General features: G+C 31.7%; 1 protein-coding gene across 8 annotated transcripts in view; it reads left to right on the forward strand.

Moving 5' to 3' along the window:
- Nucleotides 1-284: 284 nt before the first annotated feature.
- Nucleotides 285-17,158, forward strand: part of LOC111041831 — a 39,170-nt gene continuing 22,296 nt past the window's right edge. For 4 of the 8 annotated variants that reach the window (XR_002605369.1, XM_022326270.1, XM_022326266.1 and 1 more), the window contains exons 1-9: nucleotides 285-564; nucleotides 750-812; nucleotides 1,128-1,175; nucleotides 1,430-1,444; nucleotides 4,476-4,538; nucleotides 7,965-7,976; nucleotides 13,525-13,578; nucleotides 14,349-14,510; nucleotides 15,188-15,265. Coding sequence is in view for 7 of the 8 variants with exons in the window: in XM_022326270.1 (XP_022181962.1) it covers nucleotides 426-564; nucleotides 750-812; nucleotides 1,128-1,175; nucleotides 1,430-1,444; nucleotides 4,476-4,538; nucleotides 7,965-7,976; nucleotides 13,525-13,578; nucleotides 14,349-14,510; nucleotides 15,188-15,265 (634 nt within the window). In the remaining variant the exon portion in view is untranslated. The remainder of the gene's footprint in view (nucleotides 565-749; nucleotides 813-1,127; nucleotides 1,176-1,429; nucleotides 1,445-4,475; nucleotides 4,539-7,964; nucleotides 7,977-13,524; nucleotides 13,579-14,348; nucleotides 14,511-15,187; nucleotides 15,266-17,158) is intronic. The other 4 variants (XM_022326269.1, XM_022326267.1, XM_022326272.1 and 1 more) reach the window with 4 other exon arrangements.

Here is a 17,158-nt window from a genome sequence, read left to right on the forward strand (position 1 = left end):
GAACCTATTTCATATTTCAATTTGTAGAAGTAAACAAAACGCTATTTTATTTGCACGATATTATATAGTTTATTAGTACAGGTACTGTAAATCTGCACATTTCCAATATTTTCTAATCGGTGAAAACGAGTATATGTTTTCGTAAGAATGGAAAGACCACCTGAATAGTGGTAGCAAATACGACGAATTACGTACAAAGAAGTAAAATAGTTTATTCAGCTGTTGTGTAAAAAAACTAAAAAATATTGGTTCTTGGATTTTTGACTCATAAACACAATGTTAAACTGTATAGTGAAATCCATAGGCGTCGCCTAAATTAATTTCATCAAACTATATTGTTAACTGGATTGTATTGTAACTTTATTTGTCCGTGCACTGTGTAAGAGTACTAACTGGGTTGAAAACAGCGTTTATCAAATTGAAAAATGATGATTAATACTTCTAAATATGACAAAAGCTTTATTTTCTTAGTGTATAATGTTATCATGATCATTTCAACAGTATCATTCAATATTACTGCTGAACCGAATATAAGTAATACAGACAAATACGCTCCAGATTATGGTAGGTTGTATGTATATATTAAAACACATTGACACAAAAAAAATGATTGAGTTTAAATAATCATCAAATAATTTTTTTTAAATTGTATGTGATATTTATATTTATTTCAGACTACAAAATACTAATTTATTTTAATTAATAGGAATGGCTTTAAAAATGTATCAAATTAATTATATTTTCTATAGATATGATCCAGATAGAGGATTTACCTGACTATTATAAGTATTATTTTCGTCCTTCCGTTTACGGTGAGTCAGTATTCTCAGTTATTATGTATGAACAATTAGTTGAAGACAATTATTCTGGATTTAAATATTTCATTACACAAATATACTATGTGAAGGATATTTTCGATTATAAATTATGTAACATTCATGATTCATTCGAGGAAAACGAATCACGTATTAGTATATTCCCTAAAGATAAAAATTGAAAATCTTATATTTTATATTCAATCATAGTAAAGCGGGTAATGCGGGATTCTTCGACTGTTATTTTACATTTTTAACTAGGTAACTATTATTGTTGTTTTTAATTGATCATAAGAATTAAAAATTTTTTAGCGGGTCAACTGAAAATTTTTCCAGTAATGTTTTTCAGATCAATTTATAGTAAGTTTTTCAAAATGATCTATAGTCCTATGTAGAACTATGATACAGTTTGTGCAGTAATTTGATATTTTGATTTATACCACTAAAAATTGGAGTTCTGGATCCAAAACTGGATTTATGAGGACTAAGCATAATTGTCGAAATATACAGAAATAATAAAATTTGGTTTATGGGTTCATGCATTGTTATAGTATAAGACATTATGTGTTATTAGTTTATTACTTATTAATATTATTAAAAATTATTTTTTATAGATTGTAAATACTTGGGTAAGTATACATATAGGTGTTTTAATATTTTATAAGAATTTTTGATAATATAGAATTTTCCACCAAATGAAGTACAATAGGTATAAATATTATTATAATTTAGTTTAACAGATTCAACAATGAATGTAATTTTACGGTGTTTAAATTATCGAACGAACAGTTGAAATTGGAGAACATTGCTCTTATACTAAACGCAGCAAGGCCGTAGCCAGGGGGGGGGATAAGGATAAAAACCCCCCCGAAATTTTTTTTTGAAACAATATTGAATAGTTTTAAATGCCTATTATATTTGATACGTGTCACTGTGATTACAACACATAAAAAAATAAAACGGTTTAACGGTATATTTTATATTTATATTGTGTTAGATAAGCGATAACTAATCTTAATGTACTTTTGTAAAACCTAATATATAGCTCACATAATACCTACAGTATCTAATCTTAATTAAGATTAACCCCCCCCCCCCCCGAAATATTTTTCTGGCTACGGCCTTGAAACGCAGTTTATGTAAAAATAAGGAATAACCCACGTCCGCTTAATTGATTAGGTTCCCTAAACCACCTATAACTCTATAAGTTACTTCTACAATTCGTTATGGGCACATTTAATATACAATTTTCATCCATAAGATAACACTCATCAACAACTAATAATAAGTCTTAATTCTCCCACCACGAGGTTCCTGAACGTGAATTCAAGGTTATACCACAGATTAAATGAAACCAGATAGTGCACTCATGAAAGTCGGTAAAATGTAAACAAATTTTTGTACTTCTCAAATCAGTCTGGCTAGGAAAGGAAAAAATAAATTTACCATATTTCATAAAACTGGTCATACTGTACGCTATATGTTATCAAACATATTTCATGATAATGTTTTGTTTATGTGTTAATTTTAGTATTTCTCCTTCTCGTCCTTATTTTGAAATCAATAACAAAAAGATTTTTTATATTTTTGATCCACAACACCTTCTCAAGGCTACTAGAAATATGTTTTTACAACATAAATTTAAAGTAGATGACAATTTTATTGACAAAAAATATGTTGTGTCGTTTTACAAGAAAGATAGTGCTAGCAATTTAAGATTAGCTCCCAAATTAACTAACTCACATGTCTATCCTAATGCATTTAAGAAGATGCGTGTATATTTGGCGGCACAATTGTTTAGTGCCACAGTGGCAGCCGGCATGAAAACATATTTAGCCTTAGATAAACTTCCTTTTAAGTCGAGGCCTACAATTGAATTTATAGAAAATATTGATAAATTATTTGACATTTTTAATTCTTATAAAAGGCCGAATTCAAAAGATTATAATAGACCATTTATCAATCCTCAGCTTCAAAGATCACACCTATTATTAATGGAAAAAATGTTTAATTCTTTAATAGTTTTAGACAAAAATAATATAGATGTAACTAAAAGAATGAAGTTTATAAGAGGATGGTTAGTTTCTATTGCTAGCTTAAATTTATTGTGGCAATCCTTATCTTCTGTAACTACTAGGCAAAATTATGTTTTATTTACGAACAGGATCAATCAAGATTGTCTTGAGAACTTGTTTTGCACGTTTAGGCAGAGACAAGGAAATAATTTCAATCCAACTCCAATACAATTCTATTATTCATTTAAAAATATATTTTTCATGAATTATTTTAAACATTCCAACAATGCTAATTACCTGCAAGATTTAGATGACATTCTATATAATATTCAAGACCCTACCAATTCTGAGGTTCAAAATATTATGTTTCCAGATAAAACTACATTTAAATTTAAATCTTCAATACCGGTAACATCTGTTGATTATCGGGATTTAGAATTGCCTGATCAAAATATACTAACTTATATTTGTGGCTATTTGATTAAAAAATGTTTGGAAACTCATATTTGCAATATTTGCTTAAATTATGCCAAATTTCAAAAAAAATTAGAACCATCCTTTTTATTTTCTTATTTTAAAGCTTATGAAAATTCTGAAAAATCCACTTTTGGAAACCTATCAATGCCAAATTCAGAATTTTATAATTATATAAATAGTTTAGAAACAGTGTTTATTAATCGTTTCCCTGTATTAGCAGCTGAGAAAAAAGTAGGTAAAAATTGAAACTTAGTATGCTATCAATTTACTATTCTCACCCGTGTGAACATTTTAATAAAGACTATCTTTTAAATTTATTCATAAGATTTAGGATTTATTCATCATTAAAGTTTTTAAATAGGGAGATGGCTTCTGAAAAAATAAGGAAAAATAGAAAATTAGCAACATTAAAACATTTATAATTATTAATTATTAATAACTGTTATTTTTTATTTGTTAATATGTATCAATATGGATCAACATGGATCAATATGGAACAATATGATCTACGAGAGTAGGGCGTCATTCCAATGAAATTGTATCTAGATAGTTATTTGAATAAAAATGTATTTGAGTTATCTGAAAACATTATTATTCCAATAATAATATTTTCAAATTATTCAAATAAAAATGCATTAATTAATTGGCATAAAATAGTGTCTTTTTATCTGTGAACAATATTTTTCGTAAATTATTGTATTACAATATTTTTGTTACTCCTATTTGGACCTACTGCATCGCGCAGTAACCAATCAGATCCTGTTGTTTGGAAATCTATTGTTATATTCCGAAGTGCACTATCTGGCTTCATTTAATCTGTGGTTATACTGCGGAGTAGTAATGAGCCAGAGTAGACGAGTTTTGGTTGCGTTCTCTCATTGGGCATAGACACAGATTGTATGCAAACAAATAATAATATGTAATAATATCAGCATTCAGCATTATAATATGTTTTCATGTAATCTGTGTTATAGGTATTAATATTACATTGCAATGCATGATAAATATTATAAACAAATATTTTAATAGTGTGTTTTAATAGTTTTAGTTCAAAATCAAAGATTTCAATTGTTTCATAAATGTGCAATAGTTACATATAATAACATGTACCATAATCATGCTGTTACTTGATTAATATATTTTATTTATAAATATATTTAATTGTTAGTATTACCAGACTTAAAAGACCGTTATGACTATGGAGAATATAGTCAAAAATTTTATGAAAGATGTAAGTTAAACATTTTAGATAATATTATATATCTATTTATTTAAATAATTTCTTCTATGCACTAAACAGTTGTTTCTAGAGATTAATTAAAAAATATTAATAGTTTAAAAACGCCTAAAATAAGAATATATGTATAACAATAAGGTACCTTCATAATTTAATTAGGTATACGTTATACCATTTCCATGTAAATAAAAAAAAGTTTTAGTCTTAATGAAACTTTTACTTATTGAATAACTACAAACATAACATAGATCACAAACAAACAAGTTGATATTCGTGTTAATGGTTTGGGTATTAAATACCAAATGAAAACATTCTAGTTGGTTTTTGCATTGGAAATGCTGGAGCCTATATTATGTTCAATATTAAAAGTATATTGCATATTTGCAAAAATATGATATAAATTGGTTAACAGCAGTGCAGTTACGTGAATCATTGAAAAATACACTGGAAACTATGAGAAATACTGAATCTAATTTTGACAATATTTACAAGAAAGTTTTTTAATTATTTGAAGACAATCAAATTGTGATTCCATTGGTTAAAAAATGAAAAGTTTCAAGCAAAGTTTATTGTTTTTTTAATACCCAACATTTTATGGATATTAAAGAAGAAGAAATGATTATTATATTCTACAATGCAACATCGAATCAAAACATTAATTATTATGGTATTAATTTGAGATTTAGCCAGGAATCTTTGAATATTATGAAAAAATATTTGTTACCATGCTTGTGACAAGTTGTTCTTGTGAAAGGCCATTTTCAAAACTAAGCTTAATCAAAATTTAAGTAGAACAAAGCATCAGGATCCACTAGATGGACTACTCTCCATTTATATTGAATAGAAATTGGCCTATAATATAAACATTGATGGCGTAATAGAATAATTAAAAATATTAACCCCTTCTGAGAGAAAAATGGTACTCTGAAAAAGTGAAGAGTTATGAATTGTCTTTTTGTAAATTGTAAAAAATGATGTGTTTATTTTCTTTATATATATATTAATATAATATAAATAATCATTGAAGTTTCAATTATTACATTCAATTTGTAGTTAAATAAATGATACTTAAAATTAAAATACTTCCTTCACTAATATTAATTGAACTAACTAATAACCAAAATAATATTCAATCATATATTATATAATGTATACATTCTGCCCTCGACAATTTCTGCACACGCCTATCATGCTTCTGTAGGAAACACGTACAATAGTAAAAGTGAAAAATAAATTTAATTTCAATAAAAATAATATAATTGTAATTGTTAGTATTCATGAATTACTTATTTTTGTATGATTTGGTTGTAGTATTACCAAACCATATACCATCTTATCTAATGAATTAAAATACGTATCAAAAGTATAAAATGAAAGACAAATGTCCTAAAAACAAAAAACCTCAAAATATGCATTTATATGCAGAATAATAGTATGAAACTAGCTTTGTCTTAGCGTAAAACGTATTTGTTTCTTACTCTGCTATTTTTGTGATTGTGTAAAACGAATATACAAATGCTACAAGTTTTCTGCTCTAGGTAAAAGGAATAGGCATAAACGGTTTTGTCCCATTTTGAACTCAAAATTTTACAAATTTATTAAAATAATAGATAATATAATACTTATAATCTTATAACTTATAAGTTATAAGGTAGACTATGATACGGGCTTTGTGTAGGGGGGGATCACGCTAAAACACGATTGTGCAATTTTTCCTTTTTTATACTTATTTATACTTATCAGTTATCACCTATTTATTCACAATTTTCCTTCTCATTTATTACAGGCTTAGAACTATCAACCAATTATCATCGTTGGCTTGGTTAAAAATTGTTTTTTTCTTAATTACATGTATGCCAAATATATTTACTGACGGTTCCACGTCAAAATATCCCCGACAAAATATCTCCAAACCAAAATATCCCCACAAAAATATTCCATGACATAATATCCCACGTAATTATTAATTCAAAATTTAAAAAAAATATTCGTCAAAAATTAGATACTTATTTATTTATTTATTTATTTATTCAGCCAAAACAATTTTAATTAAATAATTACAATAAAATACATTAATAATAGCTGATACATATACCAACTGAACTATAAGCTCGTATCTGGTATACGAAGTTCAACGATATTACAATTCGTTTAAAGTAAAATACTTATACAAATAAATTATGATATAAATAAATAAAAATAGACTTAAAATACAAAAATATTGTGTGTCAAAAAATTTAAGAATACAAAAATATGGAAATGATTAGTCAAAAATTATACAAAATAAAACACGTACCTATTATAATATTAAGTTATATGCGCTATTGATTTTAAATTTTATTTTTATTAGTGCCACTATATAACCTTTTACAACAGCAACTAGCCGCTCATTCAAATCTTTATACTTACCTACGTCTTTTTTTCTGTCGAGGCACTCCAGCTATTTGCTGTTCCATTTTTGCCTCCTGTAGACCTTGTTCTCGCTTCAACATGTTTATGAATTTCCACACAATTTCCACAGCCTTTTTGGCTTTTAATAAATTCTAGCATTATTTAATATAATAAGAAAATAATAAAACAAAATAAGAAACGTTAAATGCTCACGACACGCTTTGTAGGTAATGAAATAAAATGACAGTATGACATTCTATACTATCATTATATCATCAACATAACGAATAACACACGTTCACTTTGGAATTTAGATAAATTGCGATTATTACTTCTAATTGCAACTTTTATAATAAAGGTCAACATTTTGAGTTATTATTTAACTGGGAAATTTTTACGTGGGATATTTTGTCATAGAATATCTTTGTGGGGATATTTTGGTTTGGGGATATTTTGACCGGGATATTTTTACGTGTCACCATACTGACATAGTCAGTAGTCGATATTTTATTTTGTTCATATTCATAAAAATTATTAGATAATAATTAATTTCAATAAAAAAAAAAATTCTATTGACTATGTTGGTAGGTACATAGGTTCATTTAGCATACATGTAATTTTGAAAAAAAAAACAATTTTTTATTGTATGCATTATTTTATGTAGTACATTAACTGTTTTACATAGTATATAATATAGACATATAGTATATCATGTGTTGCGCAATCGTTTTGCAATTTTTCATGGGCAATTGTGGTGTAATTAGTCTTTTCAAAAAGGAAAAATTGCGCAATCGTCATGTAGCAGCGCGATCGCCCCCCCCCCACCCCACCACAATTACGTTCTGGTTCCCTACTTAAATTGTTTATGAAAACGGTTAAGACACGATTGATGACTTATTTTGCAACACAATTAATAAAATTAACAATAATTACGATTACGTCGATAAATTTAAGGAATTTAGTATTATCATTAAAAAAATCTTAACTTCATAATTAATAAAAGAAAAATATAACTTTATTTACTTCCAGTATTAAACTTAAGTTCGTATACTCTTTAGTCAATATCTAATTATTATTAATATTATTACCTGATTATTAATTATTATATTTTCATATATTTTGAATAATTAATGGAATTACAGCGGTAACTTGGGTCGTGGTGCAAAAAATGCAAACCCGCAGTAGCGTAGTTCATCGTATTTACTATTTACCTAACACCTAGGGAATTAAATAAATGAACAAGCTACTTACAACACTGCAGGACGAGGGTTAATTTTTATTTTGAAATAAATGACTGATATGTCCTAGATGTAATAAGCAGAAAACAATGTTGTGTCAGCCCAAAATTAAAATTTTTGTTTCTCGAAACATGAAAATAATAATTATATCTACATACATACGATTTTTTTTTTTTGTTATTAAATTAAGTCCGCGGCAGCTAGACCATTGGACTGACATAAGTTACAGGTTCACATTATTATATACTACATTATTTACATTATTACATGAAGTAGACAATTTTTAAATTTTATTAATTAGTTTAGAGTTGTAAATAAATTCTAAAATATTTTTTAAATTATATTGATTCAGTGACTCGGACAGCTGGCCAGGCAGGTCTGCATCCTTTCTGTCCTTGCTGTAACTCTGGCATTCGGTGAGGATATGCTTGATGGTTAGGGGGACGCCGCAGCAGGTGCAGACAGGTGGCTCTTCTTTTTTCATGAGGTGTTGATGAGTGAGGTGAGAATGTCCATCCTTAGACGGGTGATGGAGAATGTAGAATTCGGGGGGTGATGGAGACTAAAAGGAGCTCTTGCCATTCTGGCGGCGAATTTGTAGGTTTATTCTGACCATCTCATGTCTAGTGGAGGGATTCCAGCGATGCTTAGGATGCTGCTGATGGGACTTGATCGGAAAGCGCCGATATATAGACAAATCCCTGTGTTATTTACTGATTCTAGTAATTTTGTATGAGATGGTTTGGCTGTTTAGAAAAGGAGGGCTCCATAATCCATTTTAGAAAGGATAAGTGTCTTGTGAATTTTAAATAGGGTTCCAGTGTGGGCTCCCCAGGAGGTGTGAGAAAGTGTTTTGACTATGTTGATTCTGGGGGGACAAGATTTTTTAATGTGTAGAATGTAAGGGAGCCATGGGGCCTTATAATCTAGAATTGCTCCAAGGATTTTTACTTGGTTTTTGTTCTTGATGGAAAGGGGGCCAATGTTTACTGAGATGGTTTCTTTTTTCTTTCTTCGGTTGATAACTATTAGGCTCGTTTTGTTCGGTGAGAAACGGAAGCCAGACATTTTAGACCATGATATGAGTTTATTGGTTGAGTCTTGCAGGAGTTGTTGTATAGTGATACTATTGAAGCTGCGACATGTGATGGCGAAATTGTCTGCGTATAAAAAAGGAGAGTTAGGGTTTCGGATTCCTTCGAAAATATCGTTGATGGCGATAAGGAATAACGTTACTGAAATGGTGGATCCTTGGGGTACTCCGTTTTCCTGTATAAACATATGTGATAAAGAGTTGGGTGTTTTGATTTGAAAGGTGCGGTTGCATAGGAAGTTATTTATGAATTCTAACATGTTTCCTTTGGACAGAATTTGGTTGAGCTTATAAGTGATTCTAGGCCCCCAGGCTGTGCCATATGCCTTGGCGATGTCAAAACTAATGATTCCTAGTTTTTGTTTATTCTGTAGAGCTATTTGGATTTCGTTTTTAATGTTTAAGAGGTTTTTAGTCGTGCTTCTGTTGCTTCTGAAGCCGTTTTGTTCGGGAGTGAAGTAAGTGGATTTCTCCAAAAACCACATGAAGTGGTTGTTGATTATCTTCTCAAGTAGTTTGCATATGGTATTAAGGAGACAGATAGGTCGATAGCTGTCGGGGATAAATTTATTTTTGGCAGGCTTTAGGATGGGGATGACGTAACCATGCCTCCAGGATTTTGGAAATGTTTTATTATTCCATATAGAGTTGTATATTGATAGTAAGTGTATTCTGGCATTTTTTGGGAGATTTTATATAAATAGATATGGGATTCCGTCAGGACCAGGACTTTTGCTTTTGCAGCATCGGAGTGCGTCTTCAACTTCTGAGATGAGTAGATTGGAGTTCATATGAATTTGTACATTATCAAGTGAAACGACGTTGTTAGTGGGGTTATTGAATATATGTGTATTAGATAGGAACTCCTGATCATAGTTTATGTTGCTGGAATTATCTTGGAACATTTGACCGAGGACGTTGGCTACTTCTTTGTGTGAGGTTGTGAGGTTGGTGTCCTTGAGGAAATGGATGGTGCTCCTGTTGGTTCCTTTGATGGATTTAATTTTTTCCATACTAATGAGGAATCAGTTTGGTAGTTTATGCTAGAGACATATTCTTTCCACGATGAGACTTTGTTGCTCTTTACAATATACCTGGTTTGGGCTCTGGCTCTTTTTAAATTAATAAAGTCTTCTTGGGTGTGGATGGTTTGAAATTTTTTGAGAGCTTTGTTTTTCTTTTGAATGGATTTTTTTATTTTGTCATTCCACCATGGGACTCGGGGTCTGGAAGAACTGTTCTTTGAGATTCCTATTGTTATTTTGGCGATTTCAGTGATCATGTCATTGAATTCCCCTACGACTACCTGCGTGTTTTCTGACGAGGGGGTAGAAAGGCTTGGGGTTTTGTTTTCTATTAGAGAGGTGAATAGGTTACTGTTGGCTTTCTTGATGGACCATCAGGGTGAGTAAATCAGATGGGTGTCATCTAGAGGGAGGTTTATAGATATTTGTATCGGTATATGATCGCTGCTGTTGTATGAGTATGGTAGGGTGCACCAATCCAGTTTGTGGGAGAGGGATGTGTTAGCGATGGACAGTTCAATGGAGGAAGAACGTTCGTTTGCGGGGTTAATTTTAGTTGGTTGTCCGTTATTGAGGAGCATCAGATTGTCGTGCATAAGTAGTTCTTCGATGATTTACCCTCTGTGATCTGATTTGTGCGATCCCCATATTTCGCTGTGACTGTTAAAGTCACCGACTAGGATGAATAAGTTGAGAAGTTGTTGTGTGATATTTTCAACGTCAGAGAGAGAGAAATTTCTTTGGTTTGGTATATATATGTTGCATATGGTTAATTTTATGTGGGGAAGAGTGACTGAAACTGCTATCGCTTCCAAGTTGGTTTGAAGTGGGTGTTCTGTGCTGGGGAAGTCTTGATTGATCATAATTGCAACTCCTCCACTAGCTATGGCACAGGAGAGACGGTTACGTATATATATATCAAAGTGTGTGAAAGTAGGATTACTACCGTCATTGAAATTGGTTTCATGAATGCATACTACTGAGGGACTGTGTTCTTTGATTAATATCTGGAGTTCGTCGAGTCTACTATAGAATCCATTAACATTCCATTGTATTATTTTAGTTTTCATGTGCGATGTTCTTTGAATTGTAGGCTAGTTGCTTCGTGTAGTGTAAGGCGGAATGAGCGGGGGTAGGGGGTAGGTAGGATTGGGTTTTTTTTGTGTGTGGATGATGTTTAATGGATGTTGGGGAGGCGAGGCTTGAAAAAGCAAGTCGCTTAGTTTGGTAAGGTGAGTTTTGAGGAAAGTTTTGTTAATTTTTGAGCGTATTTCTTCGATGAGTTTCATTAGGGAGGGGATGTCGGAATCAATGTCTTTGCAGAGGTTGTGTATGTTGATGTTTTCATTTGCGTAGTTTTCCAAAATATACTTGAACTGGAGCATGGTCACAGTGGAGTTGTTGCGAAAGATTTCCTCCGCTGGTATGCGGCTCTCAAGCTATTTATCTTCGTTTCTAGTTGATAGTTTCATCTGGAGTGAATCTTAATTTTTTTGTTGGTCTTTTTGGTGATTTCGTTGAGGGGGTGAGTGGTGTTAAGTCTGCCGTATGTGAGGTGATCTTAATAACTTCTTGTGATGATGAATCAGAAAGATTCCACTTGGAGGGTTTTTCGTCTTCTGTGAGTTGTGCTGACTGCTGAGACATATTAGTAAGGGAGCCGTGTGAGTGATCTTAGGGTGTAAGAGGGGGGTCATGGGGGGTAGGATTTGTGTAATTATTGTCATATGAGGTGAATTCGATTTGATGTTCAACCAACGAGTCCGTGTTGTCTTGAGACTGCGTTTCGTTGATTGATTGGCTTTCGAGGAGCTGCATGTCAATCGGGAATGATTCGACTGTAGTGTCGTCTTTGTTATTGTTTGATTGGGGGAGGTTATGCGTTTGTAGGTTTATCGAATTTTCGGAATCCAGTTGTTTGTTGCATGATGTAGATGTGTGCCCGGTTGATTTACATATGAAACACGTGATTTTTTCTTCGGTGAAGAATATTCTGAATTGGGTTTGGTTGTTGATGATAGTTATGGAACCGGGTAGTTTTGTTGTGTCTTCGTGGTTAATGAACATTTGTCGGCGCAAGCTCAAGATATGCTCGTTACCCTCAAGATTTATTCCGCCTCTCGTGTGGTTTATCTGGGATACTGGCGTAATATTTATGCTTTTTAATGCATTAAGTATTGATTGGTTCGGTATTGAGGGACATACGTTGGAAATGATTATTTTTTTTGCTGGAGTGATGAGTCTTCGGATTTGTATTATGTGTTCGTTTACCGTGATCGTATTGGTGTTTTCTAAGAGTGTTTCGAGTATTTCTTTACTAGAAAGGAAAACACAGAAGCGATTGTTTGATATTCTAGATATGTAGATAATGTGTTTCGGTGATATAATTTTTCCAATTTCTAGTATGTAATCTACCTGACGTATACCATCGATAGAATTAAATACTAGTGCCTGTTCTCTAGTAGGATTTTTTTCGTTTGCCGTGATAGAGGCAAAGCTAATGGTGCTATTGCGCTGAGTATCGGGTATGTCATTAACGCTGGAAACGGCGGTGATTAGCTGCTTATCTGCTGCCTTGACGACGGCCGAATTATATGTAACAGGTGTGTGTTGGTTGGTGGGAAAGATATAAGGTGTACGTGGGTTGCTGCTGTGGTTATTTTTATTCAGTACGGGTTATTTGTTGTTGACATTGGTTGTACTAGACAAACTCGTTGTTTCATTAGTTTTAGGGATGTTATTTTTTGTGAGAGGTTTGCTTAGGGGCGGCGTGCCCGTCCTATGCTTTCCGCTCATTTCGTTAGTGATGGAAGACGCCTGATATTATAGACAATAATATTGATTCATATTACCTTTAATCAGACGCTGGTGTAGTTAGATACCACAATGCCATCGAGAGCTATAAAACGCATAATCGCGGAGAGAACACATGTGTTATACTAACGGAAGTCGAACACGTACTGATACGATATTTTATTTATAAGTAATCCTAAATAATCAGCTAACGACCAATACAAGAGTTTACGACACATCTAACTGATATAGTGAATCAAAAAAATGTATTATAATATAATTAGTACATACTATTATTCTAAGTGTGATTGTGTGAAGTGAATAAATTTTAAAACCCAAAAGTGTTTGTATGGCCATAAAGTTTACACATGTAGGTTTAATAAACTAATTTGTAAGTAACATTATTAATTATAAATTATGTTTCGAATTCGAATTCTTAGATCATCAATACAAAACATCGAATAAGATAATTAAAAAACAAGAAAATAATTACGGTAAATTATATTTTGGATGTTGGTAATGAATTATTATATTTCGTCTATAATGCGAGTAAAATTGACCCTTCTTATTATTTTTTTTTCTAGGTAAACATAATTATATATCACATGTATAAATGTACTTGATTTTTAACAATTAATAATTTTTGTTTGTTCATTTCTTATTCAGTGTTTAAAAAAGTTACAAGATTTGTCATGAAATTATGCATATTTCACAAGTTATAAAATAAACGAAATAAATGAACATACATTAACCTATTTTGATGTACCGTAGCAACGTTTTAGTTGTTACAGTATACTATATACTTTGTAATCTCTCATCACCTGAGATTAATCATCTTCTACTTAGATGTTATAACTTATAGCTAACCTACTACTCCAGACCCCTGTTATACAACTGAGTAGCTTTCCCAGTTTTATTTTACAATATATAATGCGTTTAATATGGAATAAGTTTAAATTTTAACTGGCAATTAGGGGAAGTAATAAATATTTGGTAAAGGGCTGGCGGTCATTCTCTAGAATATCAGAGCCAGCACAAAGAACTTTTAAAGGAATGGTTATAAGAGTTCAAAGTTTTCTGCTACATTGCTATGCACCTCGTCTTTCCACAAAAATAATAATTTCTCATAATATAACTTTAGAGTCTTATTAGTCCATGATATGTAGGGTATATTATTTAAATAAAAAATTAATTAATATTGAAAATAGTAATATGTATAACTTTTTTTCATGACCTTTGTCTGGCCCCGATGATTGAATGACAGATAAGCTGCTTGCGAACTATTCCAAAGTAACGAAAGAAGCATATGATGCAGTAAAAAAGTACGAAGATCCAGTGGAAATGGACAATAGAGATTCAAACAGAAAATTGAAAGATGAAGCAGTACAAACTTATCTAAATACTGAAATGGAAATCTCTTCGGATGGTAGAACAAACATATTTATATTTTATTTGTTCTTAATACGATTACCTTAGTTTTATTTTATAGTTATCAGTCATGTGAAATGTACGCAATGTTGTCCAATGAGATTAAAAGTCCGGGTGTTAAATGGGAAACTGAATAATTAACACAAGCTCTTAATATTAATAAAATTAGGTACGCCGTAGAGAAATACAAAATAGAAGGAAACCAATGTTTTATAGAAAGTTTGTTACCACTTAATTGGTACTTATTACCCAGTGCGTATTCTACCTAATGAAAATATAACAGCCAACTATCGTTTCTATTTTCCTATACTAGTTGTCAATACAATACAAACAACGAAATATTTTTAACTTATTACTTTTTAGCATTTATTTTAAAACTATAATAAAAAGAAGCTAAAAAAAACATGGTTTATAATCAACTAGCCTCAGTGTATTCTTTAAAAAATTTAGATTGTTCGGAAATATTTTTATTAAATAAGTAGAAATTTCATCCACCACAGTTCAAGTATTCTTTTCAGTAGTACATGTCTTAGGGAGGTGTCCAGGTTTAAAATTAGGGTCCCTCTTTGTAACTGTACTGACTGACAAATCATAAGTTTATGATCGATTAGTAACGTACCTATGCCTAGTCTGTACTCGACTTAAATTCAATTTTTTTTAAATCGTTTTTTGCAGAAGAGCTTCATGATGAATTCAAGTACATATATGCAAATTATGAAGTTCATGCATATCCAACAGAAAAGATCTTCTACCGTAAGTAAAATCCTCTGTTATTGAAATGTCTATGTAATTCAATGAAATATATATAAGAATAAATATTAATTGCATACGTAGCGATCGCTGTACTATATTGCTTTTTTAAGTGGACTTGTTATCTGAATTTCTAGTTACCATTGTCTATGAGCAATACAGTTTTGTTAATTTTTTATAATCGTCATTATTATTGTTATTGATAATTATATACTTAATTTGACAGACATTTTCTATATTTAAAAAAAATAGCTCTGCAAACTCTGAACTGAATAAATGGAACGTGTAATGCGTTTGAACCCCATTTGAGTCAGCCAATGTTCTTATCTATGATTTTTCATGGATAGAACTATTTTTACCATCTTGTCTTTCACCAAAAAGCATTGATAGTCCGATTGTATCCAAGGTCAATATCTTATGATTTTATATCATGTCCCAACGAGACATTTGAGCTATGAGTGGACTGTAACTGATTGGTTGTGTCCATTACTGATTCCCGTTGGTTGTAGGTGTTGGACGTGCGTACTTGTTGAACTTTGAGTGACCTGATTGATTTAATGATTTGCACTCATATTTAAAGGCATGGTTTCGTCCATTGCATCGATGAGCAGCGCATGTGAGGGCCATAATCGTCTGTGATTGGGTGTGCCTCGCGAGATATCACGAAGTCGTTAATCGAAATCCCGAGATATATATGAACGCTGCTCGGTTCTGTCCGGTGTTATCGGTATTGGTTGCTACTCAACAGTCCCCAGGTTGTTATCTTTCTGATTGCTCGTCGGTGGGATGATGCGCCATCATTCCTTGTCAGTTGTCGGTTTATCTCTTTATTCGGTTTATGCAAGCCTTCCCATTGATTGGTTACATTATAAACTTCGTATCAGTAGTTCTGTAATTATGTGCTACCTTAGCTCATCGGTGCCTTCAAGATCATTGCATAGGTCACCAGCATCGTTCATCGTTTCTGTAGAGTACAAGCAGTCTTCAAGAATTGATTCGATTGGGCAAGTTTGTACCTATACGTTATTGCAACCGGTTTTGCATCACCAGTCAGACTCGTGCTCTGCATAGGACACAGGAACGGCCGGCACAGTTGGCAGGAGGTAGGTATCTCTTATGTTTGTCTTCCGACGTCAAACGTGCCCGCCTGCGACTTTTCGGAGTGAGAATGCCAACCGTCTGTTTTCTATATGGAATGTGTATGCAACGTACATTAGCTGAGTGCAAAAATCATTAGACACGTTAGTAATTTAATAGTTAGTTATTTAATTGTTTATGTACCTTTGAAACAAGTACATATTACGTTCAATTCGGTTACAATACACATTTTTATTTACGTACTTTTATACGAGAGGATCGCGAGCTCTTTTTTGGAGCTAGTTATCATGGATAGCTTTTGACACTGCTTGTTTATATAGTTTCATAATCGTTGTAAGTTGGTTTGTTAACTTTTCTATTTTACCGGACACCCCTTTTTTTTTTGTGGCGTACGCAGTTAAGCATGCTAAGGATTATAGACAAGTCAGAATTTGGTGGTCGGACTTATAGCTAACTTAAAATTATATGATTTTCATTTTATTATGATGGGGATGAAATCGTTTACATTAACAAATGACAGAGAACTTAAGCAAAATAGTTACAAAGAGAAGAAGGTAACTAAGCGTTGGTACTTTCTGGTTGTGCTATGATAATACATAGACATATAACAACGATTTAGGATATTATGGTAATAGTTATCTCGTGGTATGGGTGCCCAACGATCTGTGATAAATATTTAATTAACAAATGTTACTTTTCTAACTGCGATCTCTAGACGCCAGATCGTCCGGACAGCATGACCTATTGATTCATATCGTCTGTTGTGTGATAATATTTTCATAATAGACAGCTGAGAAA

The sequence above is a fragment of the Myzus persicae genome, unplaced genomic scaffold (genome assembly GCF_001856785.1).
Source record: "Myzus persicae strain clone G006 unplaced genomic scaffold, MPER_G0061.0, whole genome shotgun sequence".
In the NCBI taxonomy this organism is placed as follows: domain Eukaryota; kingdom Metazoa; phylum Arthropoda; class Insecta; order Hemiptera; family Aphididae; genus Myzus; species Myzus persicae.